General features: G+C 39.2%; 5 gene segments (V, D, J or C); 3 read left to right on the top strand and 2 right to left on the bottom strand.

Annotated features, from left to right (window-relative positions):
• Nucleotides 1-10,274: 10,274 nt before the first annotated feature.
• LOC134644664 (Ig kappa chain V region 120-like) lies at nt 10,275-11,886 on the top strand. The segment is given in 3 exon segments: nt 10,275-10,339; nt 10,508-10,735; nt 11,768-11,886. Coding segments are annotated over 3 exon segments (396 nt in total).
• Nucleotides 11,887-12,360: 474 nt separating this feature from the next.
• On the bottom strand, nt 12,361-13,489 carry LOC134645880 (Ig lambda chain C region-like; the record flags this gene model as incomplete). The annotated part of the segment is given in 2 exon segments: nt 12,361-12,750; nt 13,402-13,489. Coding segments are annotated over 2 exon segments (393 nt in total), but the record flags the coding sequence as incomplete, so codon positions are not given.
• A 632-nt stretch (nt 13,490-14,121) lies between these two features.
• LOC134645764 (probable non-functional immunoglobulin kappa variable 6D-41) lies at nt 14,122-14,600 on the top strand. The segment is given in 2 exon segments: nt 14,122-14,173; nt 14,266-14,600. Coding segments are annotated over 2 exon segments (387 nt in total).
• Nucleotides 14,601-24,552: 9,952 nt separating this feature from the next.
• On the bottom strand, nt 24,553-26,241 carry LOC134644663 (Ig lambda-3 chain C region-like). The segment is given in 3 exon segments: nt 24,553-24,888; nt 25,526-25,642; nt 26,205-26,241. Coding segments are annotated over 3 exon segments (477 nt in total).
• On the top strand, nt 26,240-26,714 carry LOC134644662 (probable non-functional immunoglobulin kappa variable 6D-41). The segment is given in 2 exon segments: nt 26,240-26,291; nt 26,380-26,714. Coding segments are annotated over 2 exon segments (387 nt in total).
• Nucleotides 26,715-27,705: the final 991 nt, after the last annotated feature.

Below are 27,705 nucleotides of genomic sequence, written 5' to 3'. Positions count from 1 at the left end.
TGTATCACCTTGGCTTGCTACTAGTACACTGGGATTATTGCTAGTGGAAGAGACAGTTTCTTCCCTTCACCTTCGGGTAGGGAACCGGTCATGACTAGGGATGGGTACAGATATGGTTCTGATATAAATGGTAATAACCAGACCAAAAAGCAGCACACATTTCAGTGCTTTATTTCTGTGCTTTTTTTCCCCTGAGATTGTCATACACTTTGGATTCTAGCCAATCATTTTACCTTTCCAAGGATAGTAGGTGGGCCCAGGTATGTAGGGGGCCCCAAGGCGAAGCAGTCAAAAGTCTGGCTTTACTTCACAGCAAAAGATGCAAACTCAGCAGCCTGCAACAAGTGCTTTAAGGTGATACTGTGCAAAGGAGGTAACACCTTGAATCTGATGAAACATCTGGCGACACATAGCGTTTTTTTAAAAGCTGAGAAATGCACCGTATTTGATAGCTTGCTGCAAGACCGCACACCAACCACATCTACTACGGGTGTGGTGCCTGTTATCGGACCCAGAGTTAGCAACATCCCCCAAGAACCCGAAGAGGAGAGTCCTGGCCCCTAGCCCTGCCAGTGTAGCACTGGTTCCAACCAAAGGAGGTATGTTGTATCAACAGAAAAGGCTAACTTGGTTATCATTTTGCAGAAAAAAAGAGACTGCTAAAATTAAAAATGTAAGAGGGTTTTGGACAAAGTTGGTGTTCTCCATTCTTTAAGCACCGGTTTGCGCACCGTTTCAAAAGTACCAGTTTGGCACCGGTATCGGATAAAACCTAAACAATACCCATCCCTAGTCATGACTGTTGTTTGTACTTGACAGTTCAGTGCATAAGCCTTGAGCCTTCTTGGAGTCACTGGGTGGTTTGCTCAAAGGTGCTCTATCTAGTGACTACATCATCCAGCTGGGAAATTTCAATGCTCATATGGGCAATGGCAGTGAGACCTGGAGTGGTGTAGCTGTGAGCAACAGAATGCTTGATCTGAGCCTGATATTCTGTTCTATTCTGGTATTCTGTTATTGGACTTGTCAATAACCAGCACCAAGAATCAACACAGCATAGTGATGTCCATAAGTGCATGTGGCACCAGGACACCCTAGGTTGCAGGTTAACAATCGATTTTGTAATGGTATCACAGATCTCTAACTGAAATGTCAGCTGATTACCAGCTGGTGGTGAGTTGGATCAGGTAGTCGGGGAGGATTTCAGACAGGCGTAATGCACCTAAACATTTAGTGAGGGTGGGTTGGGAATGCCTGCCAGAGGCCCTGGCCCATGAGATCTTCAACTCAAATCTCCATCAGAAATTTGACAGCATTTCGAGTCCAAATGGACGATGTTCCAGATCTCTGTAATTATGGCTGCAAGGTGGTTGGTGCCTGTTGTGGTGGTAATCCTCAAACCAAATTGTCCTATCAGGCTTGGCAAGCCTGTGGGACTTCTGAGGCAGCTGACAGGTACTGGCATGCTAAGCAGAATGCAGTTTGCTTTTGCTTCAGCTTTTGCCCAAAGACAAATGTTGGTTGAGAGAAGAGAGAGTGAGTGAATGTGATGCAGTTCTACAGAAAACAGACATTTTATCGGGCATTTGGGTTCTGTTTATGTTGTTTTTTCATTGTTTTGTTTTGGCTTTTTGCTGTGTTGTTTTCTGTGTTATTTGCTGAGGATATTTTGGATGTGGTGCTCTGCCTGGGATTACCGTAAAGACCCTAATATCACTAAAAAGAGCACAGTAGTTTGTATAGTACAGTAGTTTGACCTAAAATCAGTGGAAGCGCCCACACTTCCATCTGTTTCAATGGGTTAAGTATCTTGAGAACTTGTTCACAAATAAAGGTAGTACGACAATGACCAGAGGATTGGGGCTGCAGCTGCAGTGATGTGGATGCTGTACCAATACACTGTGGTAAAGAGAGAGCTGAGTGTAAAAGTGAAGCTGTCATTTTACCAGTTGATCTACAACTCTGCCCTTACCTATGGTTACAAGCTTTAGGTAGTGACCTAAAGACTGCGGATACAAGCGGTGGAAGTGTTGAGAATTCACTAAAGGGTGGCTGGCTTCTCCCTTAGAGATAGGATGAGGAGCACAATCATTCAAGAGGGCATTAGAGTAGAACTGCTACTCCTCCACATCAAAAGGAGCCTCTTGGGTGAGGGGTTTGAAGCATCTCCTGCTGGGAGGAGGCCCCATGGCAAACTCAGGACACACTGGAGAGATTATATCTGTTTGCTGACCTGACAATGTTTCAGTGTTCCCCTGGCTGGCCACTGATAAATGGCAGAAAATGGATGGATAGATAAAGTTGCCCTGTTATAATCGGTTGATCGTGTATTTATAGTTGACCAGGTGACAACACTGGGGTTGAAAAGTCATTGACTTAACTGGAAAATTAAAGCTATTATTATTTAGACTATTTTATCACACTCTCCTTCACAACATTCCATCTGTCCAGTACTGAAAAGTCAATAATAATTTATTGTTAACCAGGAGAAGATCCTGTGGTAAATGACATTACTGCACCTCAAAGATTTCCTCTGCAGATATATCAGGTAAACATTATTCTTTCTCTCTAACTCATCGTAGCAAACCTGCTATCAGCTAAGATATAAATTGTGCCAATAAGAGGGAGGACTGCCACTATTATTTGTTTATGATATATATTCTTATCAAACATATACTCAAAATGATAAAAAATATGTATCAGTTTATACTGTAAATAGGCATAACAAGGTGGATATTTACTTTAGCACATCAGTGAACCATTCTGAAACTTGAAAAAAAAAAGTTGACGAAAGAATGATAGTCTTAGTAGATGATTTCACACCCAAAACATATACAACTTACGTAAGTCATGTAAATAGAAGACCAATGAGGGGATCTATTCAGAAAGTTCTATTGTAAAAATAAAGAATTTTCAGATATATCCACTACCACTGGACAACTTTGGACACAGCTTCTCATTTCATGTTTTTTCTTTATTTTCATGACTATTTACATTGTAGATTGTCACTGAAGGCATTAAAACTATGAATGAACACATATGTCATATTTCTGGACTGCCTGACCTTCAGTCCTTAAAGTAATGATGTGCTGTCGTTTTTCTTTACTTAGCTGATTGGTTCTTGCCATAATATGAATTCTAACAGTTGTCAAATAGCGCTGTCAGCTGTGCACCAACCTTGCTACATAATTCCATATATCTTGCATCATATATTAGATGTCAGAAACAGGATAGAGATTTGAAGAGTGTGATTTAAGTTGAATAAACTGAGTGCGGTCTGAGAGATATGAGGTAAACCAGGCAAGGGGGGTGTGACTAATGCCAATAGATGCTTTTCTGCTCAGGAGGTTATTATGAGAAATTGTGTCAAATGCCGCACTAAGATCAAGAAGGATGAGAATGGTTAAAAGACCAGAATCAGCTGCCATCAGAAGTTCATTAGTAATCCTTAACAAAGCAGTTTCTGTACTATGATTGGGGCGGAAACCAGATTGAAATTGTTCGTAGAGATTATGGTCATTGAGGTATGAGTGAAGCTGGGAGGCAACAACTTTCTCAAGGATTTTAGAAATAAAGGGGAGGTATCTCTGGAGTAGGGATGGGATCAAAAACAGTAGTTCAATTCCTTTGAGTTGTTAGTGTGTTTGCCTTTCAATCCCGCTTATAGGTTCCACTTCTAGTGTACTTGTGCTACAATCAGCTAATTCCCGTTCGTGTGCAGGAGGAGGAAAAAAGTGGTGCAGCCTGCAGCGTGGATATGGACATTACTTTTATTTTTGTTGCACAAGAGCATGGTGGTAAAGTCCAAACTGTATGTAGAACAGAAACAGCCGCATTATGTTGCTATGTTGCACAGACAGCATGCTAACACTGACCTAGCCAAGAATCCAGAGTAATGTTAAAGCTGAGTGAATGCCGACACCAGCCCAACAGGCAGAGCCTGAATATCAACAGGTAACAAACTGATGAGCAGTCAGGCTGGAGCCTTCATTTCTACCTGTTCATGTTTCTAAAGTAGAATCACCATGATAATCCGTTTGAAGTGTCTCTGCTGGTTTTTGTCTTTGCTTCGTGTTCATAATTAAATACTAAGACCACACGAGTGTCCTCATTAGGATGGGGATTTGTGTTAGTGTGTGGAACTGTAGCCCCAGTTCATATTGTTAAATGGTTATAATGAGACAATGTGTTTCAGATCATTTTACGGAAAAACATAAAAATAATGTAAGGAGTAGTGTAGAGTTACTTTCTCCTGGGTGTAATTAAGTAAAGTACTGCATTATTTTAAAAAAAAATGTTCTGTGTAATATATGAAGTTTTTAAAGTTACGACTCCATGATCACAACAAAAAAGGAAAATACCCCCAACATGCACAAACATTTGACCATGCAGCATGTAATAAATTTGCATGAATGTAATGTCTTTGATATGCTGCTTAGGGATGGTGGTGACTCACAAAGTGGAGCCAATGAGAATCAAAAAGGAATCAATAAGTGATATTGATAATGGAATTGGAATCGCTAAATTCTTATCAATTCCTTTCCCTACTCAGAGTGTCAAAGTCAGCTTTACTGACAAAATCCACATGTACAGATCATACACAGGAATTTGAAATTGCAATGTTCCCATGACTCTCAGTGTGCACTAAAACAACATAAAGATAAAAAGATAAAAATAAAATAAAAATCTTATATACAACACAATACAATACAATCTTATATAGAGAACAGTGTCCAACACAATCCAGTATTTAGGTAACAAATACTCACCTTGTGCAAATACCAAAAACTGATATCAAAGTGGTGACAAATATGAATGTGTAAAAATACACATTTTGCCCCCTACAGTCAGAATTCAACACGGAGTCAATTACATTAAAGCTGCAGTCATCAGAAATACTGTTGAATTCCTGTTGATCTTTAGTCGTGATTTCAACAAAATATAGGGTTAAAGTGGCGATAAATGTCAGATTAAATTGGAAATCCAGAAGAGTATGGTTTGGAGCCACAACCAAGATTTTAGATAAGATATTAGCCTGTTTGTCATAATGTTGGACTTTAAACATATCCAACTTTACTGTCCTCTGCTGTGTGCCTCTTCTTCCTGGATTGCTCAACCCTCAGAAATCAGTAATGACGGAATCACCTTGAAGGGAAGTAGAGGAAGAACATTATATACATAATATATACATTAGGTGAATGTGCAGTAGTAGCATGTATGCATTAAATAAGAATAGACAATCTGACTATTTTACAGAATAGACAATATAAATGTGTGTGTGTGTGTGTGTGTGTGTAATATAGGTGTGTGTAATATATCAGTTCGGTTTTAAAGGGTTGAAAACTGTTTCTCTTGTATAGACTTGATGAAAATCTAATAAATGAATCTAGATGGCCACTTGTGGCTACGTGTGTAAAATAAAGATTTATTTTCCTGGAGTTAATATCCATTTTTCCAGAATATAGTGGTACGAGAGCCAACCGGGTCGGATTCGAATTCTCTTGGTTTGTGAAACTTTGATAATGATACTGTGAGAAAACATTGCCAGTGTTGAATGGCTTCCAGGTCATTTGTGGTTTGGGGGTTAGTATCACTTAAAACTGGTAAATCAAAGCAGTTGAGTTGCTTGCAGGTGCTTTTCTTCTCCGGTTAGCGCGCAACGCAGCCAAACAGGCCGTCGCCACTCAAACAAAACTGCTGGGAGCAAGAAAACCCATATATCTGGACTTTCCCAGTCCGTCTGGTTAAGAAATGATATAAAATCGCTGTTTAATAAGTCAGGACGTCGTAAAAGCTTTCAGCAACTGACTGAGACTGAATGACTAAATGAATATTGAGTAAAGTTTATTCTAATAACTTAAAAATGAAAAATGATTAACTATTAATAATCACTTAATTTTAGCAATGACTTATTCAGTAATTTCTTTTAAAGAGATAATATGTATCGTGCAAAGTAAAAGTTATTGGTACTTACAGTCAACGATGAGTTTGGTTCCTCCACCAAAAGTCCAAAACAGTCATTCAAACTCATTCAAACTCACCTCCTGCACTTTGAACAAGTGTCTAACTGTTGAAAACGAACTCTTTCTCAAGTAAATCATCACAGTTTAGACCTCATTAAATCCAAAGGAGGATTTAAGAAATGTACTGAAATTTTTTGATGATTTTAAATCATTTTCATAATTTTTTTTATTTATTACCAATTGAAAGACAAAGGCAGACATAAAGTAAAGTTTAATTAACAAAAAAAAGAATGAAAAAGGAAAAACAAAGGAACTGTAAAATGCTTCTAAAACATGAATTATGAGATTTTGGCAATAAAACAATAGAGGCACAATGTCTGTTAACAAAAGTAAGCTTACCAACCAAAGTGCTGTTTTGATCCAGATAAATGCAGAATTATACTTTCTTTATAATTTCCTCCATTCCTTAAAAAGTCAGTGGCATCATTCAAGTTTATATAATGTATAATAGTATTAATCCAAACTATTTTTTTTCTGATTTTGTGCCCCTCGTTTCCTTCAGTGTGTTGAGAGCAGAGAAATCATTTCCATAGAGAGGAGGCTTTGCATCATCAGCTGATCCTCCAGAGAACTGAGAAGGTTTATAGTCCTGTCAGTTCAACACTGCAGGACTCACATCTGTCAGTCAACACAGCAGAAAGCACAACCACCATGACTCTCATCACCATCCTCATCTGGACGCTGACCTGCTGCTGTTTTACAGGTTCATTCACTCAGCAACATTTCCAACATGATGTGCTGCTTTTTCTCTCATTGATTTCTGCTGATAAATGAATGATTTGTTTCTGTTTGCAGGATGCAGCGGTCAGGTGACTGTGACTCAACCTCCAGTACTGACATCTACTCCTGGATCCACTGTCACTCTGACCTGTAGGACCAGCCAAGCTGTTCACAGATGGTCTGATGGTGACGCCATGTTCTGGTATCAACAAAAATCTGGACAGACTCCAAAGCTCCTATAAAATATGCAAAAACACTTGAGTCAGGAACACCATCTCGATTTAGTGGCAGTGGAAGCAGCTCTGACTTCTCTATGACCATCAGTGGAGTTCAGGCTGAAGATGCAGCAGTTTACTACTGTCAGAGTTACCACAGCGGTGGGGTGTTCACACAGTGATTTGTAGTCGTACAAAAACCTCCCTCAGTCAGACTGCAGAGACACTGAGCTGTTGCAGCAGCAGCTGACTGCAGCTACTGAACAGGAAGGAAAACAGTCCAGTGAAGACAAAGCTGACTGTAATATCAGCAAGATTACACAAATTCATGTTCTGCACACATTTCCTGAAAAGAAAAACAAGTTGGCTGTTTGGATACAGGAATTCTATTTACATTATTAGTTTGCTAAATGTAAATTTCTTACAGAATCCAATTCAGGTTGTTGATTATGGCCAAAATATCACTTAATTTTCATTACTTGTGCGTAAAATATTCAAATTTGGTTCTAACAACAGTCATTAGCATCCCTCTAACAAAAAAAAAAAAAAAAAAAAAATCAAACACTTTTTAACATAACTGATAGTGACAAGTCTGATTAACAAAAATCAGTGTGACAGTTATGAAGCACACTCACATTCAGCTGTTGAACCCTGACTAGTCCAGTTCCTGCTGCCACCACCATGCTTGACTGTAGGAATGGCATTGGTCAGGTGGTGAGTTGTGCCAAATTTCCTCCACACATGATGTTTGGGATACAGGTCAAAGAGTTCTTTATTTCATCAGACTAGCGAATTTTGTTTCTCATGGTCTGAGAGTCCTTCAGGTGCCTTTTACTGGGGAGTGGCTATCATCTGGCCTCATCTGGCCACTCTACCATACAGGTTTGATGGAGTTCTGCAGAAATGGTTCTTGTCTTTCCATAGTAAGATTGGGCAACAAACTATGAAACACATCTTATGCAGACAGGAAGTGATCTTCCTGTCCCTAAGACCTCCAGGCATTGGGGAGAGGCCTTGAGACCTCCAAGTTCTTTGTCAGCTCACTGACATGCAACTTGTGGGGATAGGTTAATTGGATAATCTAAATTGCCACTAGGTGTGAATGTGCCAGTGAATGTGAGTGTGAATGGTTGTCTGTCCCTGTGTGTTGGCCCTGCGACAGACTGGCGACCTGTCCAGGGTGTACCCCGCCTCTCGCCCTATGACAGCTGGGATAGGCTCCAGCGCCCCCCGCGACCCTGAAAAGGATGAGCGGAAGCGGATGGATGGATGGATGGATGGATGGACAACAAAAGAATGGTGTGCACAGAAGTATGTGCAAATATATTAAACGGTAGAGAAAAGGATATGACAACAAAAATGCTCCAAATATGAGATTTGAAATAAACACAAAAAGCAGAAAATCATGTAAGAACAAAAAAAGATAAAAAATGATGTTAAACAGTATAAGAAGATTTGTGTCTTGGTCAGTGTGTATCATGGTTAAATTAGTATTGTTAAAAATGCTAACAGTCATTTTAGAGGTGTTAGCGTGTTTTGACCTTTGAAGAAGAACTGACCACAAATGGTGTTCACAGTAATTCAGTGCAAAGACAATAAACAGAAGTGTGAACCTGGGAAAAAAACAACAATGAAAACATGACAAAACATACAAAATATGAAATAACCACAAAGAGCCCACAATTAAAAACAAATAACCAAACAAGCCAATGTATGAAAACAAACAATAAAGAAATACATCGAATGCAAAAGGCACAAAATGACAACTGAGACATAGACAGACAAAACATGTCAACCCTGGATATTTATTATTTGGTGATTTGTATATATTGTATATATAGTGCTATTCCTTATATCTTAACATATTGTATTGCTAATAATCTAGTCTGTTTTTGTTTTTGTTTCTATTAATGTTACTGTACTGGAGCAACCATAACCCACATAACTTGCCTCGGGATTAATAAAGCATTCTGATCTGATTCAGATTCTGATTCAAACAGAAATTATTATTTTTTTAATTACACTTGACCAAAAGGAGACAAAGGATCCCCGCATCAATGTCCAGTCTGCTTTTCGGATCCATGTATCAGAGTCAATTTTATGTGTATTCTCTTATTTTGACATAAGAGGGCACTATTTGTACAGCAGCAATGTACAATTTCCACCCGGACTCCATAGGTGCAGGTGTGTGCTCACTTAGAGACAGAACTGTTCCATAGAAACTCCCTGATACTCATTAAGGGGTAGTGAAATTGAGATTTGTGCTCCTTTTTTCAGCTCCACGTCTTCAGTTGAGCAAACAGTTTCCTTCTGCAGAAACAAAGGTTGTTCACAGAATCTAAAGCACCAAAGCACAAGGTAATATAAACTCAGGAATACTGATTTATTTAATTTTTTTTGGATTAGATTAATTTCATACCATAGACAGAGACCTGACTTTATAAGTAAACATGCAGTAACATATACAACCTGCTAGATTAGTAGTTAGCATGTTAAAGCAAAAAAAGTTTTACCTCACAGTCTGAGGATTTGGTCTTTTTGAGCTTCAGTAATTTTTATCAGATGAGTTTACAATCAAACAGCTCTGTGAAGTTTGAGCAAAATGCCAACATCATCATGTTAATGCAATAATAATACAGTTATTTGATAATGCAGGAACTCAAAATGCATCTGAAATTGAAGAGGGTGTTATAAAAAAAAATAAATTTGTTACTGAATCTTTCTCAGTAAAATCTGAGGTCATCAAAGTAACAGCAATACAGTCTGACAATAAAAAGCTGTGTGGAGGAAATTAGAGGAAAAGTCATGACATCATTGGAGAAAAGAGAGAGAAGATTAGATTTTCTTGTTTTACAAAAGATCCAGTTCATCTGTACATGGTTCAAAATATCAAATACCTGGTTTATGGCTTTTACTATGGAGTACATACCCTTCTTCTCAGTGCTTTAAAGAGCTGTACAGGACTGAACTATTCAGAGAATGAAATAATGTCAAACCTGCTTGCTATTCATTCCTTTAAACAGTTTATTCATATGTTTCTGTTTTTCAAAATAAATGTTGATCCAGTTTGTCAGAATAATCAAAATCAATCAGTGTCTTTAGTGTCAGATGTATGACAGTAGGGGAACCATGCATCTGTTAATGAGACAAATATAATGAAAGTTTTAACGATCCTCTCCTCACATGATCTCTGTGTTTTCTGTTTCATTGGGAGAGGTGGGTGGTTTCCTCCTACAGTGTGTTTTGCACACTTTCATGCATCACTGCTCCTCACAGTTTAAGTTCTGCTGTCTCACATGCTCTCATGCACTTCCACTGAAAACTGAGTCAGGATGGTGTTTCCAATGTTGGTGGTTCTTTTGTTAGGCTTTCTGAGTCAGGGTGAGACATTCAAAAAACCAATAAGAATATTTCAGGAGAATGTTGTTTTGGTGAAATTTACTTGGCTCGTTTTATGTGTACATTCATTCTGAAGTTTAAACTGTCTTCATGATACATGATTTTTTTGAAAACAAGAAAGGATTTTATTTTTTTATTTTTTCATTTCAGAGTCATTTGCCAATAATTTTCTGACTCAGACTGATGAAGCCAAGTCTGTCAGTCTTGGTGGGACTGTGACCATCAGCGCCACAGGAAGTTCAGATATTGGTGGTTATCTCAGTTGGTACCTTCAGAAACCTGGACAGCCTCCCAAACTACTTATATACAGAGCATCAAGTCGCTTCTCAGGAACTCCGTCTCGATTCAGTGGCAGTAGATCTGGTTCTCAGTACCAGGGTTTTAATAGTTTTGCAATTTTCATTAGTTTTTATTTTTATTTCGTTTTGACTTCAGATTTTCAATTTTATATTAGTTTTAATTAGTTTTTACCAATTATTTGCTAGTTTAGTTTAGTTTTTATTTTTTTGAAAATCCTTAGTTTCAGTTTAGTTTTGATTAGTTTCAGTTATAGTTTTAGTTGTGTTTGCAATAATTAAGTGTAACAAAATCCCAGTTTCATCATATCAGTCATTCTCTTCTGCTTATCCTTGGGTATGTTGTTATTCCAGCTACCATACCCTGCACCCTGCACCGGTCGCCTGTCTGTCACAGGGTTAACACGCAGAGACAGACAACTCACATTCCCACCTATGGGTTCTTTAAATAAATAAATAAAGGCAGATGAACAACCGTTGATACCAGGCAACTATAAAATGTATATCTTGGCCCCAATGAGACTATTAACTCTTGCAGCACCGGGTGTAAAGGCAATTGACTCACACAGTTATGTAGATATCCCAGTCCTGTTGTCTCGGGATGCATCACGCTGCCTTGCCTGGGGTTAGCTTCTGTTTCTGGGGATGAGGGTTGGGCGTGCTCCCTTACCTTCTCAAGGTAAGCTAGGTTAGCCTTCTTGTGTGAGCTTTTCAAGTGCACTTTAAGGTTTGTGGGATTTCTTTCCCTTTAGAAATGTCCCTCATAATTTGTCTCGTTCCACTACAAGACACTTGCTTTATCCAAAACACAGTCATATTCAAAGTAATCCCAAATTGGACTCGTGGACGGAGCGGCAACACAGACGACCCGACTGAGGTACTTGCCACCTGCAGGCATAATAAGGCACAGCAAGAACATAACCTGGAAAATACACTTCATTCTCACCCTAGACTAACGTATGACACATACACATCAACGAAAACTAAACACATTTTCTCTATAAATTCAGTTAATTTTAGTTAGTTTTGTGAACGGTCATTTCAGTTTTAGTTAGTTTTCGTTTTTATTTTTATTTCCGTTAACGAAAATGTTTTTTATTCGTTATTTCGTTAGTTTTCGTTAACGATAATAACCTTGCTCAGTACACTTTAACCATCAGTGGGTTTCAGGCTGAAGATGCTGGAGATTATTACTGTCTGGGTGATCATGGTGATGGAGTGTTCACACAGTGATTTAGAGCTGTACAAAAACCTCCTTCAGTCTGGCTGAAGGCTGCAGGTGCAGAGTGACAGACTGCAATAACTGATCAACTCACCGCCACAAAAGAAAAAACACAATGAATCTAAAAAAAACTTAAATAAGTCTGAACAAATATGTGCAAAATAAAAAAAATCATGTGCAGGTCTGTTAGGTCCCCTGATAGAAACTAATATGTATAAAGTAATATTTCTGTATCTATATTTACTTACGTAAAATAAAAAAAAACTTACTGCACTTCAGAAATGTATATATATCTATGAGAAATATGGAGGTTTGATCAAGTATTTCCAAGTAATGGAAAAACGATAACACAAAAGCGATTTTTCATAAACTGCGATTTTATTTTGTGATATAGACTTGTTTTCTCTTTCTTACAGCATGGTTTTAAAGCACAATATAATATGAATAGTTGATGAATTCTGCATTTAGATTAATAGAGAGTCAAACATGTGCAGAAATATCGCAACAGAGGAGACATGTAGCTTCATCAAAATATAAAACGCTTCACAGCCATGAAATATTGTTGAAGCTCTACTCTGAGCAGTGGTCAGGGTCCAGGGTTTGAGTGACGGGGCTCTGTCCACTCAGACTGGCCTCACAGGTCACTGAGCCCGCCTTCCTCCACTGGTCTGCAGAGAGGCTCAGGGTGCTGCTCCAGCTGTAGCGACCGTCTGTACCCTGGGCCTCCAAGCTGTTTGACACCCCTGAGGATGTGCTGGTGCCTTCCACCTTCCAGCCCAGCTTCCAATTTGATGGGAAACTCCCACTGGCCAGACACACCAGAGTGCCACTGCTCTGGTGTGGGAGCACGGTCAGAGTGGGCCTCACCACACCCGCTGGAGGAGAAAAGGTGGAGAAGAGGGGGAAGAAGATAAAGAAGAAAGGAATGAAACCTGGTAAACACATCTGAAAAAGTGACAGTAATTGCTGATAAAAAAAAAAAAATCCCTGTTACAGTCAATAACTGATCTGTAGGATAATTTTCAGTTGATAAAGCTGAAACATGTGAATACGGTTCAAATGTCACATCTGTTTCTTTCACTTCCTTTAAATATAAAATAATTGAACCACAAAGACAAAACTGATCTGAATACACGGAGAAAATAGTTTTTGTTTTTCATATGTTCACAACAGAAATTCACACTTATATACTTATATTTAAATACTTATTTTTAAAACTCATAACTGAAAATAAATTAAAATCAAAGAGTTATATTTCAAGAGGAACAATTTCACTATTACCAAACCTTTTTAACTGGAAAATAATTATAGAAGAACAAATAATAACAAAAAGAATACTGAGTATTATTTTCAGCAACTGACTGAGACTGAATGACTGAATGTATATTGAGTGAAGTTTAATAATAACTTAAAAATGAAAAATGATTAACTATTAATAATTGCTTAATTTTAGCAATGTTCTGTTCAGCAAATTTCTTTTAAAGAGCTACTATGTCTTGCACAAAGTAAAAGCTTTTGGTACTTACAGTCAACGATGAGTTTGGTTCCTCCACCAAAAGTCCACCACAGTGATACAAACTCATTAAATGGCCGTACAAAAACCTCCTGCACTCTGAACAATTGTCACACTGCTGAAAATGAACTGTTTCTCAAGTAAATCATCACACTTTAGACCTCATTAAATCCAAAGCACGATTTAAGAAAAATTACTTAAATTTGTTGATATTTTTAAATCATTATCAGAATTTTATTTGAACTATTACCAATTGTAAGACAAAAACACACACATATATATAAATAAAACTATATTAACAAAAAAAAGAAAAAAGAAAAGCAAAGGAACTGTAAAATGCTTCTAAAACATGAATTATGAGATTTTGGCGATATATTTAGAACAACAATAGAGGTGTAATGTCTGTTACCAAAAGTATGAAGTAAGCTTACCAACCAAAGTGCTGATCCAGATATTTAAATGCTGAATTATATTTTCTTTATATTTTACTCTATTCCATAAAAGTCAGTGGTATAATTCAAGTTTAATGTATACTAGTATTAATCCAAACAATTTTTCTTTCTTGAGCCCTTCGTTTCCTTCAGTGTGTTGAGAGCAGAGAAATCATTTCCATAGAGAGGAGGCTTTGCATCATCAGCTGATCCTCCAGAGAACTGAGAAGGTTTATAGTCCTGTGAGTTCAACACTGCAGGACTCACATCTGTCAGTCAACACAGCAGAAAGCACAACCACCATGACTCTCATCACCATCCTCATCTGGACGCTGACCTGCTGCTGTTTTACAGGTTCATTCACTCAGCAACATTTCAAACATGATGTGCTGCTTTTTCTCTCATTGATTTCTGCTGATAAATGAATGATTTGTTTTTGTCTGCAGGATGCAGCGGTCAGGTGACTGTGACTCAACCTCCAGTAGTGACATTTACTCCTGGATCCACTGTCACTCTGACCTGTAGGACCAGCCAAGCTGTTCAGAGATGGGGCGATGGTAATGAGGGTCTGTACTGGTATCAACAGAAATCTGGACAGACTCCAAAGCTCCTAATAAAATACGCAAAAAAGCTTCAGTCAGGAACACCAACTCGATTTAGTGGCAGTGGAAGCAGCTCTGACTTCTCTATGACCATCAGTGGAGTTCAAGCTGAAGATGCAGCAGTTTACTACTGTCAGAGTCAACATTACATAAACAGTGCTTGGGTGTTCACACAGTGATTTGTAGTCGTACAAAAACCTCCCTCAGTCAGACTGCAGAGACACTGAGCTGTTACAGCAGGAACTGACTGCAGCTGCTGAAGTCTGTGACACAGACCTCTGAACACAGAGCTGACAGTAACCTCACCAAGCACTAAATACAACATTAAATTAAGATATTACATGTTTATTGGGGGCATTTTGAAATAAGGATTTTAAAAATATCTGCTGTGATCAAGTCATTTTATTTTTATATTACATTAGTTAACTGTATTCACATGAAAGGTTTTGCCGTTTCTATAAACAGATGGTCTGATGGTAAAGAGGGTATGTTTTGGTATCAACAGAAATCTGGACAGACTCCAAAGCTCCTAATAAAATTTGTGAGAACACTTCAGTCAGGAACACCATCTCGATTTAGTGGCAGTGGAAGCAGCTCTGACTTCTCTATGACCATCAGTGGAGTTCAGGCTGAAGATGCAGCAGTTTACTACTGTCAGAGTGTCCATGTAATAAACAGTGCTTATGTGTTACAGCAGGAACTGACTGCAGCTGCTGAAGAGGAAGCAAAACAGTCCAGTGAAGACAAAACTGACTGTAATATCAGCAAGATTGCTTGTGTGTAATTCAATTCAATTCAATTCAATTCAATTTTATTTATATAGTGCCAAATCACAACAAAAGTCGCCTCAAGGCGCTTTATATTGTACAGTAGATAGCACAATAATAAATACAGAGAAAAACCCAACAATCATATGACCCCCTATGAGCAAGCACTTTGGCGACAGTGGGAAGGAAAAACTCCCTTTTAACAGGAAGAAACCTCCGGCAGAACCAGGCTCAGGGAGGGGCGGCCATCTGCTGCGACCGGTTGGGGTGAAAGAAGAAAAACAGGATAAAGACATGCTGTGGAAGAGGGACAGAGATTAATAACAGATATGATTCGATGCAGAGAGGTCTATTAACACATAGTGAGTGAGAAAGGTGACTGGAAGGGAAAAACTCAATGCATCATGGGAATCCCCGGCAGCCTACGTCTATTGCAGCATAACTAAGGGAGGATTCAGGGTCACCTGGTCCAGCCCTAACTATATGCTTTAGCAAAAAGGAAAGTTTTAAGCCTAATCTTGAAAGTAGAGATAGTGTCTGTCTCCCGAATCCAAACTGGAAGCTGGTTCCACAGAAGAGGGGCCTGAAAACTGAAGGCTCTGCCTCCCATTCTACTTTTAAATACTCTAGGAACAACAAGTAGGCCTGCAGAGCGAGAGCGAAGTGCTCTAATGGGGTGATATGGTACTACAAGGTCATTAAGATAAGATGGGGCCTGATTATATAAGACCTTGTATGTGAGGAGCAGGATTTTGAATTCAATTCTGGATTTAACAGGAAGCCAATGAAGGGAAGCCAAAACAGGAGAAATATGCTCTCTCTTTCTAGTCCATGTCAGTACCCTTGCTGCAGCATTTTGGATCAGCTGAAGGCTTTTCAGTGAGTTTTTAGGACATCCTGATAATAAAGAATTACAGTAGTCCAGCCTGGAAGTAATAAATGCATGAACTAGTTTTTCAGCATCACTCTGAGACAGGATATTTCTAATTTTAGAGATGTTGCGCAAATGGAAGAAAGCAGTCTTACATATTTGTTTAATATGTGCATTGTATCGCCTGTATTCAAATTTGGTTCTAACAACAGTTGAAGTCATTAGCATTCCCCTAACAAAAGATCAAACACGTTTAAATATAACTGATAGTGTCAAGCCTGATTAGCAAAAATCAATGTGACAGTTATGAAGCACACTCACATCCAGCTCTTGAGCCCTGACTAGTCCAGTTCCTGCTGGTCAGGTGATGAGTTGTGCCGAATTTCCTCCACACATCATGTTTGGGGTACAGGTTGTTGTGGAAGTTTTCCACTTAAATAAAGCCTGCAGATGAGCGGTGAGCGGTAGCTAACATTCTTTAATCAAAACACACAGAACAGAAAACCAAGCTTGTGGAGAGCCTGCATGACCACGGGGCAGGGTCAGCAGAGTCTCACTGAGCCTAGTGTGGCTCTCAGTTAAATACCTTCTCCAGGAACAAAAGGCAGTACACAGCTGTTTCACACCTTAAGGTTCACACTCCCTTGCTACCTCCCAGAGTCCTTGCAGAGACAAAAGACTGGTCCTCTGGAGTTCCTGTTTCCCCCAACATCCTACTACACCCCCTACCATTTGTCTTAAGTATGAGTGTCAGACATGCTAAAATCACCAAGGCATTACAATAACGTGATTAATACATAAGTGAAAGAAATTCCATTACAATCCCACCCTTTGATTCTTAAATCAAGAATCACAATAATACCAGAATTTCTTTCCCGACATTCTGTACATCACATCAACATTATTGTACACTTAAAGGAGTTTCACACTGTGTATCCTCACTTCACTGTTCTCTCATCACCCTTTGTTCATCTGTAATCCTCCCCACAATCTAAGCTCTCACATGCAAATGGCAACAACAATGATACAGGGGAAAGGACTTCTCCAGAGTGTCAAAGTACTTTGCATGGCAAAGTGAAAAAGCATTAGATGGTCATTCTCAGTCCCCGGTCATGGCTCCTGGTGTCTGTGCCATTTACAGAGTCATAATTCCAACGCTGGTCTCCCTCTGTGCTGTCACCTTTGGAGCTTGGCACGCTCTCTTCATCCCTTGATTTCCGTTCCAACGCGGCTGTAGATTTAAGGCAGAGCACGTCGTACACCTTAGTTGTCTTCCTCAACGTCAACGTAGAAACTTTTCATTTCATTTTTAAGATTTTGCTGTTCAAAATCTTCTCGTGACAATCCTTTGGAAGCCCAGTGGTGCAGCCCACTGTCGCTTGTCTGCTGTCCTGCAGATGGTCCCTGCTTCTCACTGGTCCTGTTGAAGCGTTCTCTCCCAGTCGTGGTCTGGATCTGCACTTCAGTCTCTTCTTCCATATCTCTCATGTCACGGTCTCTGCAATTTAAAAATGAAAGCTTCCCCGGAAAACCCTCTTTTGCCCTATGTCAGCTTAGCACAATTAGACATGCACAATGAAGTTGTACGTTGTCTCTTAAAAATTCACAGGGCTTCTCCCCTGGAGTAGTTTCACTCCAGGCCCTGTCATAATGAAAAAAAAAAACATTAGCCAGTGGTGTGCCCTGCTGTAAATCATGTGATTAGATCCCACGATTAACCCTTTGCTGTGGAAAAATAGATGTTATGCACACTCTCTCACAGTGACCTCTGCACTGTAAACAATACAAGGTCATGAATAACACACTGCTGGTAAATTCAAAGACATAGAAAGTGGCAATTAAAAGGTTAAATCAGCACGGCCTAAAAACCCATGCAACCTGTTGCTGTCATCTTTCTGCTCCTGTAAAAAGAAACATACGTACATACATACATCCACCCTTTGGTCAGGTCAAGGTGGAGGTGCAATCTTGCATACTGGTGTCAAGTCAGTGAAAGCTTTTGTCAGTCCAATCAGTCCCCATTTTTTATTTGCTGACAGTAGAACCTCGTGATGCAATAAGTTTCTACTGCCAGCAATGACGTCATTTCAAAAAAGAAAAAATAATTTAGACTGGATTACATCGCTGAATCCTTTTTGGCAGGGACTTGTTTTCTGATTGTCCCAAATAAGTGGCTTTCTCCCGAGCCCATTTTAATTTTTTTGGAGAAACTCACTTGCGATTGTTCAACATGTTGTGTAGCGCTTTCGGTCCCGATCTTGCAGGCCTGCTTCAAAAGAGAAAATTGCTAAACAAAAAAATATCTCAGTGCACTGTTAAAAATCAAAAAATATGAAGGCCTCTTTTTAGAAGTTGTCTAAGCATGCTCTTAGAATGATAGATCCAAACAAAACTAATTGGCAGGTTAAAAGTGGTACCAAAAGAAAATGCATCAGTAAATCTCCCAAACTTTCATCCACCAGTCACACACCTCACACAACAACAATATTCTATTAGATAATGAGTTTTGTTTTCCCCCATGTACCCAGACGTGTGTCATGATAAGACCTCCCCCACACATCAGAAACCAGAAACTCAATAATCTATTAGTCTCCACTCATTTGACCCCCATGCAGCATTCTGTTCACCCCTGCAATGATTCAATCATCCTTCCCCAAAATAATACTAGTTCACTAGTCTATGTATCACTTCTTAACCTACTAAGTGAACCAGACAAGATGATGGTAACAGCAATGCATGCTTAAAATGCTATTTGGTCTTCATGAGCTTCATTGCATGTGTGTTTGTGTTAGTAGGATTAATGCATTTTTCTTGTTTGTGTAATTTTGTGTACCTCTCCTCTTTGCGGTGCTCCAGACACTTTTCAATTCTCCACGCAAGGCAGTCGTTTTTTCTTCCCAGTTTCCTAAACTCAAATTTCATTTCCCACACTAAAACAGCCATGTTCTCCATGTTCTCCCCTGCTCCTTCCACTGTGGTCTCATCTCATCTCTCCCCCTTTGCAGCAGTCCAGTGAGTCAGTTGTCTTTCAGCTTTGTCCTGTCTTTTCCACTGTCTCATTTTGCCATTTTGCTCCAAAAGTGGCAAATGTCCAACTCAGGCAGTCTTTTCAAAGGTCCATTCACACACAGTGAAGTTGTAGCTCGTTGGAAATGCACATCCATCCATCCAGTCATGATGATGCCATTTTTCTCCTTGCTGCCACTGTCTTGCACAGCTGCTGAACCTTTTCTTCACTGCTCAGGACACTGCTGTGAGCTCTTGATATCCATCTCGTTGTTCTGGAACTGCATTTCTTGTCTTCAGGGAGAGATTCTTGGAGCTTGTGTTCTCAGGGTGACAAACACATGGAAGTTAGGCTGTAAAACAATTCAACCAAAACTTGGCTTGAGTGTTTCTAATGATGTTAACCTATAACTTTCTTCCGACTGCTGCACGTGAAAAATTGATCAGGGTCTGCTCTTCACCTGCAAGTGACACACTGAGACATTTTGATCATTCTTATCACTGCTTAAAGAAACACGTCTCCCCTCTCTGGTTATGAAGTCCCCTTTCTTAAAAACCCAGAAAGATTGTAGTTGTTCTACACTGAAAATCACCAAACCCTCTTCCTATTTTTGCTTATTTTCCTTTTTTGCTTATTTTCATCAACAAGTCTGCGAAATTCTTGTGTGTCATTTTTACACACATTTCTACACTCCTCTCTTTTTTTTTCTTTCTTGTTTTTGTTCCCTATTTTTCACTGTTTTTTTTTTTTCACACACATCAACTTTTCCCACACAACCATTCTCTGCAATCTTACACACCACACATTTACTCAGTTCTTACCATACAGTCAAACATTGAGTTTTGTTCCTGGCCGCCTGGTGGAAGGCCTGCCGCTTTACTGGACCCAGTTTCCCATTACTACACAAGGCGTCCCCCGTGAGGCCCTTGCCTTCTACGGACCAAGGAACGAACACCGCCACTCTGCGCACTGTAGTACGCAGAAATGGTCCCCGACAGTGTACCCGAACCGCCGTTCCTGTGGCGTACTTGGACCGAACACAGGCCTGGGCCGGCTTCTCCCCAACTGCGTGTTCGAACCACTGTCCTTGTGATGAGCCGTTCCCAACACAAGCCTGGGGTCTCAAACCACCAGGATTTTCCCCGACAGTGTACCCGAGCCGCTGTCCCTGTGACGTACTTGGACTGACCACAGGTCTGGGCCGGCTTCTCCCCAACAACGTGTTCGAGCCACTGTCCTTGTGATGGGCCGTTCCCAACACAAGCGTGGGGTCTCAAACCGCCAGGATTTTCCCTCCGGAGACTCGAACTCCGGAGTCGGCCAGCGTTCCCCCCCTCGGCCAGACAAAAAACTCTCCATGACTGTATACAAGTTAGCTACAACTCACCCATCTGCAGGAGTCCCCTCAAAGTTGATGGTCTCGGTGGTGGCTAAAACACACGGCTCCGTGACTCCTCCGTTTCCTTTGCTTCAACAGCTGGTAGGACAAAGGTACCTTTTTCCTCAGGGGTGATCAGCCCATCCACGGAACCGTTGTTCAGCGACCACACGGACCACCCTGCTCACAGCGCCATTCTGTTGTGGAAGTTTTCCACTTAAATAAAGCCTGCAGATGAGCGGTGAGCGGTAGCTAACATTCTTTAATCAAAACACACAGAACAGAAAACCAAGCTTGTGGAGAGCCTGCATGACCACGGGGCAGGGTCAGCAGAGTCTCACTGAGCCTAGTGTGGCTCTCAGTTAAATACCTTCTCCAGGAACAAAAGGCAGTACACAGCTGTTTCACACCTTAAGGTTCACACTCCCTTGCTACCTCCCAGAGTCCTTGCAGAGACAAAAGACTGGTCCTCTGGAGTTCCTGTTTCCCCCAACATCCTACTACACCCCCTACCATTTGTCTTAAGTATGAGTGTCAGACATGCTAAAATCACCAAGGCATTACAATAACGTGATTAATACATAAGTGAAAGAAATTCCATTACAATCTCAAAGAGGTCTTTGTTTCATCAGAGCAGAGAATTTTGTTTTTAATGGTCTGAGAGTCCTTCAGGTGCCTTTTACTGGGGAGTGGCTATCATCGCATTCTTGTCTAAGCTCACTGTCTAAGCCCTTCTACCCTGATGTCTGAAAGAGTCATGGTTGTTCTTTGATATACAGATAATGGAGGCCACTTTGCTCTTTGGGACCTTCAGTGCTGCAGAAATTTTAATGAACCCTTCCTCAGAATAAGACTGTAACATACAAAATGTGGAAAAAAGTTGTTCGAAATATGCAAAATGAATACAAGAGGATGGCGTGCACAAAAATATGTGCAAATATATTAAAAGGTAAAGAAAAAGATACAACAAAAATGCTCAGAATATGAGATTTGAAATCACCACAAAAAGCAGAAAATCTGGTAAAAAAAAAACAAAACAAAAAAAGATAAAAATGATGTAAAGCAGTATAAGGAGATTTGTGTCTTGGTCAGTGTGTATCATGGTTAAATTGGTATTGGTAAAAATGCTAACAGTCACTTTAACAGTGTTAGCGTGTTTTGACCTTCTAGGTGAAGAACTGACCACAAAAGAATGGTGTTCACAGCAAGTCAGTGCAAAGACAATAAACAGAAGTATGAACAAGGAAAAAAAACGACAACGAAAACATGACAAAAAAACCATGAAATAACCACAAATAGCCCACAATTATATAAAAAATGTAAAATGGCATAAAACAATATAAGGAAATGCAATTAGGTAAACAAATAACCAAACAAGCCAAAATATACAAACACACTATAAACAAAAACATCGAATGCAAAAGGGAAAAAATGACAAGCGAGATATATACAGACAAAACATGTTCAAACAGAAATTATGTTTTTAAAATTAAACTTGACCAAAAAAGAGACAAAGGATCCCCGCATCGATGTCCAGTCTGCTTTTTGGATCCATGTATCGGAGTCAATTTTATATGTATTCTCTTATTTTGACATAAGAGGGCACTATTTGTACAGCAGCAATGTACAATTTCCACACGGACTCCATAGGTGCAGGTGTGTGCTCACTGACCCATGCATCAATTTGAATATCTCTTGTGCACCCTGGATGCAAAATAGTTTTCTATAGTTTCAGTATCATACAGAAATTTTTGTCCTTCTGTAAAATGACAATTTTTAATGTTTTGCTGGGTGGACAGCTGTCTTTAAGTCTATAAGGCCGTCTCTCTCAAAGCTGCACAGCCAGCACTGAAATCTGTAATTACCTCAACTCAGAACTGACAAAATAAGTAACTGTCAGTTTGGTAGATCTTTGTTGTTTCAGCAGAATCAGATCTATACTTGAATTAACACTAACAATCAGTGGAGTTCAGGCTGAAGATCTAGATTACTGCTGTGTTGAAACATATGTGTGAGAACAATCACATTGATATAGTTAAAACTAATATCAAATTAAACTAGGGATTGATGTGCTGCAGCAATGATCTCTCACAGGAGATTAGAGACAGCACTGTTCCATAGAAACTCCCTGATACTCATTAAGGGGTAGTGAAATTGAGATTTGTGCTCCTTTTTTCAGCTTCATGTGTTCAGTTATGCAAACAGTTTCCTTCTGCAGAAACAAAGGTTGTTCACAGAATCTAAAGCACCAAAGCACAAGGTAATATAAACTCCATGAATACTGATTATTTTTTTTGGATTAACTTGATACCATAGACAAAGACCTGACTTTATACGTGTACACATGTACAACCTGCTAAATTAGTAGGTAGTATGTTAAAGAAACACACATTTTACCTCTCAGTCTGAGGATTTGGTCTTTTTGAGCTTCAATAATTATTATCTAATGAGTTTACAATCAAACAGCTCTGTGAGGGTTGAGGAAAATGCCAACATTATCATACTAATGCAATAATAATGCAGTTATTTTTAGGAATTCAAAATGCATCTGAAACTGAAAATTATGTTATAACAAGTATATGAAATATTAAATAATATTACTCAGGGTTCTACAGAGCTGTACAGGACTAAACTATTCAGAGGATGAAAAAATGTTAGACCAGTTTACTATTCATGTCTTTAAACAGTTATTCATATGTTTCTGTTTTTCAAAATAAATGTTGATCCAGTTTGTCAGAATAATCAAAATCAATCAGTGTCTTTAGTGTCAGATGTATGACAGTAGGGGAACCATGCATCTGTTAATGAGACAAATATAATGAAAAGTTTTAATGACCCTCTCCTCACATGAACTCTGTGTTTTCTGTTTCATTGGGAGAGGTGGGTGGTTTCCTCCTACAGTGTGTTTTGCACACTTTCATGCATCACTGCTCCTCACAGTTTAAGTTCTGCTGTCACACATGCTCTCAGGCACTTCCACTGAAAACTGAGTGAGGATGGTGTTTCCAATGTTGGTGGTTCTTTTGTTAGGCTTTCTGAGTCAGGGTGAGAGATTCTCACATTTAAGACAAAGATTATTTTATATTTGATTACATCTTCTCTTCTCTTTTTACATTTGTGTCTAAAAAAACAAACTTGTCATTTTATTCTTCATTTCAGAGTCATTTGCCAATAATTTTCTGACTCAGACTGATGAAGCCAAGTCTGTCAGTCTTGGTGGGACTGTGACCATCAGCGCCACAGGAAGTTCAAATATTGGTGGTACTCTCAGTTGGTACCTCCAGAAAACAGGAGAGACTCCCAAACTTCTTATATACTTAACATCAAGTCGTTTCTCAGGAACTCCGTCTCGATTCAGTGGCAGCAGATCTGGTTCTCAGTACACTTTAACAATCAGTGGTGTTCAGGCTGAAGATGCTGGAGATTATTACTGTCTGGGCTACCATGGTAGTGGAGTGTTCACACAGTGATTTAAAGCTGTACAAAAACCTCCTTCAGTCTGGCTGCAGGTGTAAAAAAAGGTGCAGAGTGACAGACTGCAATGAAAAAAACTGGTCCATGAAACACAAACACACTGAATCTAAACAAAACTGAAGAACTACATTGCTGGGATCATAACAAATTTATTTAAATATTCATAAATAAATAAGCCAAATATTAGCAAAACAAAATATGTGCAGATTAGTTATTAGCATAGGTGCAAAGGTAGAAACTATTCTATTTTTTATATTTACATGCATAAAATACTTACCTGCTACATGCTTTTCTGGTGAAAATGTTATGCTAAACACTACAATATTAAAAAAAAAACTACAAAATGTTATATAACATTTACTGGTTTTCAAAACTGTCCATATTTCAGATAGAAATATGAGGGTTTATTAAGCATTTATGTGTAATAAAGTATTGGCAAAAGGATAACACAGAAATGATTTTTCAAAAGCTTTTATTTTTGACTTGTTATATTTTTAACAGCATGGTTTCAAAGCACAATATGAATAAACAGATGACATCTGCATGCATATCATTAAAGAGTCAAATCTTTGCAGGAAACTCCAAAGAAATGAAACATGTAGGTTCATCAAACACATCATATGCAGACAGGAAGTGTTGCTGAAGTTCTACTCTGAGCAGTGGTCAGGGTCCAGGGTTTGAGTGACGGGGCTTTGTCCACTCAGGCTGGCCTCACAGCTCACTGAGCCCGCCTTCCTCCACTGGTCTGCAGAGAGGCTCAGGGTGCTGCTCCAGCTGTAGCGGCCGTCTGTCCCCAAGACCTCCAGGCTGCTTGAAACCCCTGAGGATGTGCTGGTGCCCCCCACCTTCCAGTCCAAATTCCAGTTTGAGGGGCAGCCCCCGGTGGCCAGACACACCAGAGTGGCACTACTCTGTTTGTTTTCCTCTTTGGATGGAGGGAGGACAGTGAGGGTGGGCCTCACCACACCCGCTGGAGGAGAAAAGGTAGAAGATAACCGAAAAAAGAGATACAAATGTACAAACATCTGAATAAATATATTGTTAGTGATTATTGATCAAACCTTTATTATTTCATAGTGTGTTACAGTTAATAACTTGACCCTCTGATAATTTTCTTATTTGAAACTGACAAAGCTAAAGCACTCATAAGAATACAGTTAAAACTTCACATCTGTTTCTTTCACTTCCTTTAAACTTAATTTGAAATTGATCAACCATGAACAAAAACTTGATCTAAATATACTGAGAAAATTATTTTTGATTCTAACAGAACTCCACAAAACATAATTCAATATTTGTTTTTATTTTAAAATTCAGTGGTAAAAATACATTTCAAATCAAAGTGAAGTAAAACGTCACTATCACAGCTTTTAATATCTTAACCAGACAATATTGAAAGAAGCAAAAATAACTAAAAGAACATTACAATTTGTTGTTTTGTGTTATGTAAAAGACTGAATGAATATTAATTTAAGAAAGGTTCATTTCAAAATTGTGACATCAACTTAATAATAATCACTGAATTTGTTCAAAGTTCTGTTTTGTACGTTAAAAATATGCTTAATAAATACTACATTTTTCAAAAATGACAAATTTCTGGTACTTACAGCCAACGATGAGTTTGGTTCCTCCACCAAAAGTCCACCACAGTGATACAAACTCATTAAGTGGCCGTACAAAACCCTCCTGCACTCTGAACAAACCTCTAACCACTGAAAATGAACCTTTTAATATAAAACATCACAGTACACCTCATTAAATGCAGAAGACGATTTAACTTATGTGACTTAAACTAATTTAATGAATTTAAATCTTAATTATAATAATTGTATCTTAAGTATTAAGAATTGAAAGACAAATCTTAATTTTCACATAAACCTAAACATACTTTTAAAACACACACAAACAAACAAAAAACTGTTTAAAACAGCAAACAGAAAAACTTTAAAAAATCATGAATTATGAGGCTATGCTGAAGACAGTTTTACAGGTTTATTGTATTTGTTGATACCAAAATCAAAAGGTAAGCATACAAACCAGACTCCCATTTTAATCCAGGTGTTAAAAATACGTCAATATGTTTCCAATTATTTTCATCTATTCCATAAAATCTTTAATGGTATTAGTTCAAACAATTTTTCTTTTGATTTTGTGCCACAAAGTTTCCTTCAGTGTGTTGAGAGCAGAGAAATCATTTCCATAGAGAGGAGGCTTTGCATCATCAGCTGATCCTCCAGAGAACTGAGAAGGTTTATAGTCCTGTGAGTTCAACACTGCAGGACTCACATCTGTCAGTCAACACAGCAGAAAGCACAACCACCATGACTCTCATCACCATCCTCATCTGGACGCTGACCTGCTGCTGTTTTACAGGTTCATTCACTCAGCAACATTTCAAACATGATGTGCTGCTTTTTCTCTCATTGATTTCTGCTGATAAATGATTTGTTTTTGTCTGCAGGATGCAGCGGTCAGGTGACTGTGACTCAACCTCCAGTAGTGACATTTACTCCTGGATCCACTGTCACTCTGACCTGTAGGACCAGCCAAGCTGTTTTCAGATTTGATGATGGTGATGATGCTATGTACTGGTATCAACAGAAATCTGGACAGGCTCCAAAGCTCCTAATAAAATATGCAAAAACGCTTCAGTCAGGAACACCAACTCGATTTAGTGGCAGTGGAAGCAGCTCTGACTTCTCTATGACCATCAGTGGAGTTCAAGCTGAAGATGCAGCAGTTTACTACTGTCAGAGTGTCCATGAAATAAACAGTGCTGGAGTGTTCACACAGTGATTTGTCGTCATACAAAAACCTCCTTCAGACAGACTGCAGAGTCACTGAGTTGTTACAGCAGGAATTGACTGCAGCTGTTTTAATAGAAGAAACTCTGACACAGACCAGTGAACACAGAGCTGACAGTAACCTCATCAAGCACTAAATACAGAAATTATTTCAAATACTTCATGTCTATTGGGGGCTTTTAGAAGTAAGGATTTAAAAACTATCTGCTACAATCAGGTCACTTTCTGTGTTGTAATCTTGTAATTGGAAGGTTGCCGGTTCGAGCCCCGGCTTCGACAGTCTCGGTCATTGTGTCCTTGGGCAGGACACTTCACCCGTTGCCTACTGGTGGTGGTCAGAGGGCCCGGTGGCGCCAGTGTCCGGCAGCCTCGCCTCTGTCAGTGCGCCCCAGGGCAGCTGTGGCTACAATGTAGATTGCCATCACCAGTGTGTGAATGTGTGTATGACTGGATGTGTGAAACGCTTTGGGGTCCTTAGGGACTAGTAAAAGCGCTATACAAATACAGACCATTTACCATCTGTTAGTTCAGCTTAGAATAAACACTGAAAATGGATCTGAGGTTTCTCCACCTCCCTCCAAAACTTATAAATAAATAGTCTTAAAAAAAAAGTTTAGCCAGAATGCAATGAAAATTTCAATTAAATTTTGAATTGTTCTCATTTTTTTGTTAGTTAAGTGGTTTTGTAGAAGAAAGCATTTGAAGGCATATAATGTCTCTCTGGTCATCTTTAAACTTAAGTGCAGCATTGCTGAGTGCACAGAGAGGTCTTATAAACAGCTGGCCTAATCAACTCCAGGTGAGGATCCTGGGTATAATGAAGATGACTCTGCCCAGAGGAGGAGGACACCATAGCACTGTGAAAAAAAATATAAACAGAGTTCAGGCTCCAGATGGAGGAGATTACTACTGTATGGGAGTGTATTCTGACCCAGCATGCACACGCTGATATCAAGTGATGGAAGCTAAAGCATATCTTTTCT

The sequence above is a fragment of the Pelmatolapia mariae genome, linkage group LG16_19 (genome assembly GCF_036321145.2).
Source record: "Pelmatolapia mariae isolate MD_Pm_ZW linkage group LG16_19, Pm_UMD_F_2, whole genome shotgun sequence".
Lineage (NCBI taxonomy): Eukaryota > Metazoa > Chordata > Actinopteri > Cichliformes > Cichlidae > Pelmatolapia > Pelmatolapia mariae.
This window is presented reverse-complemented; position numbering and strand designations above follow the sequence as displayed.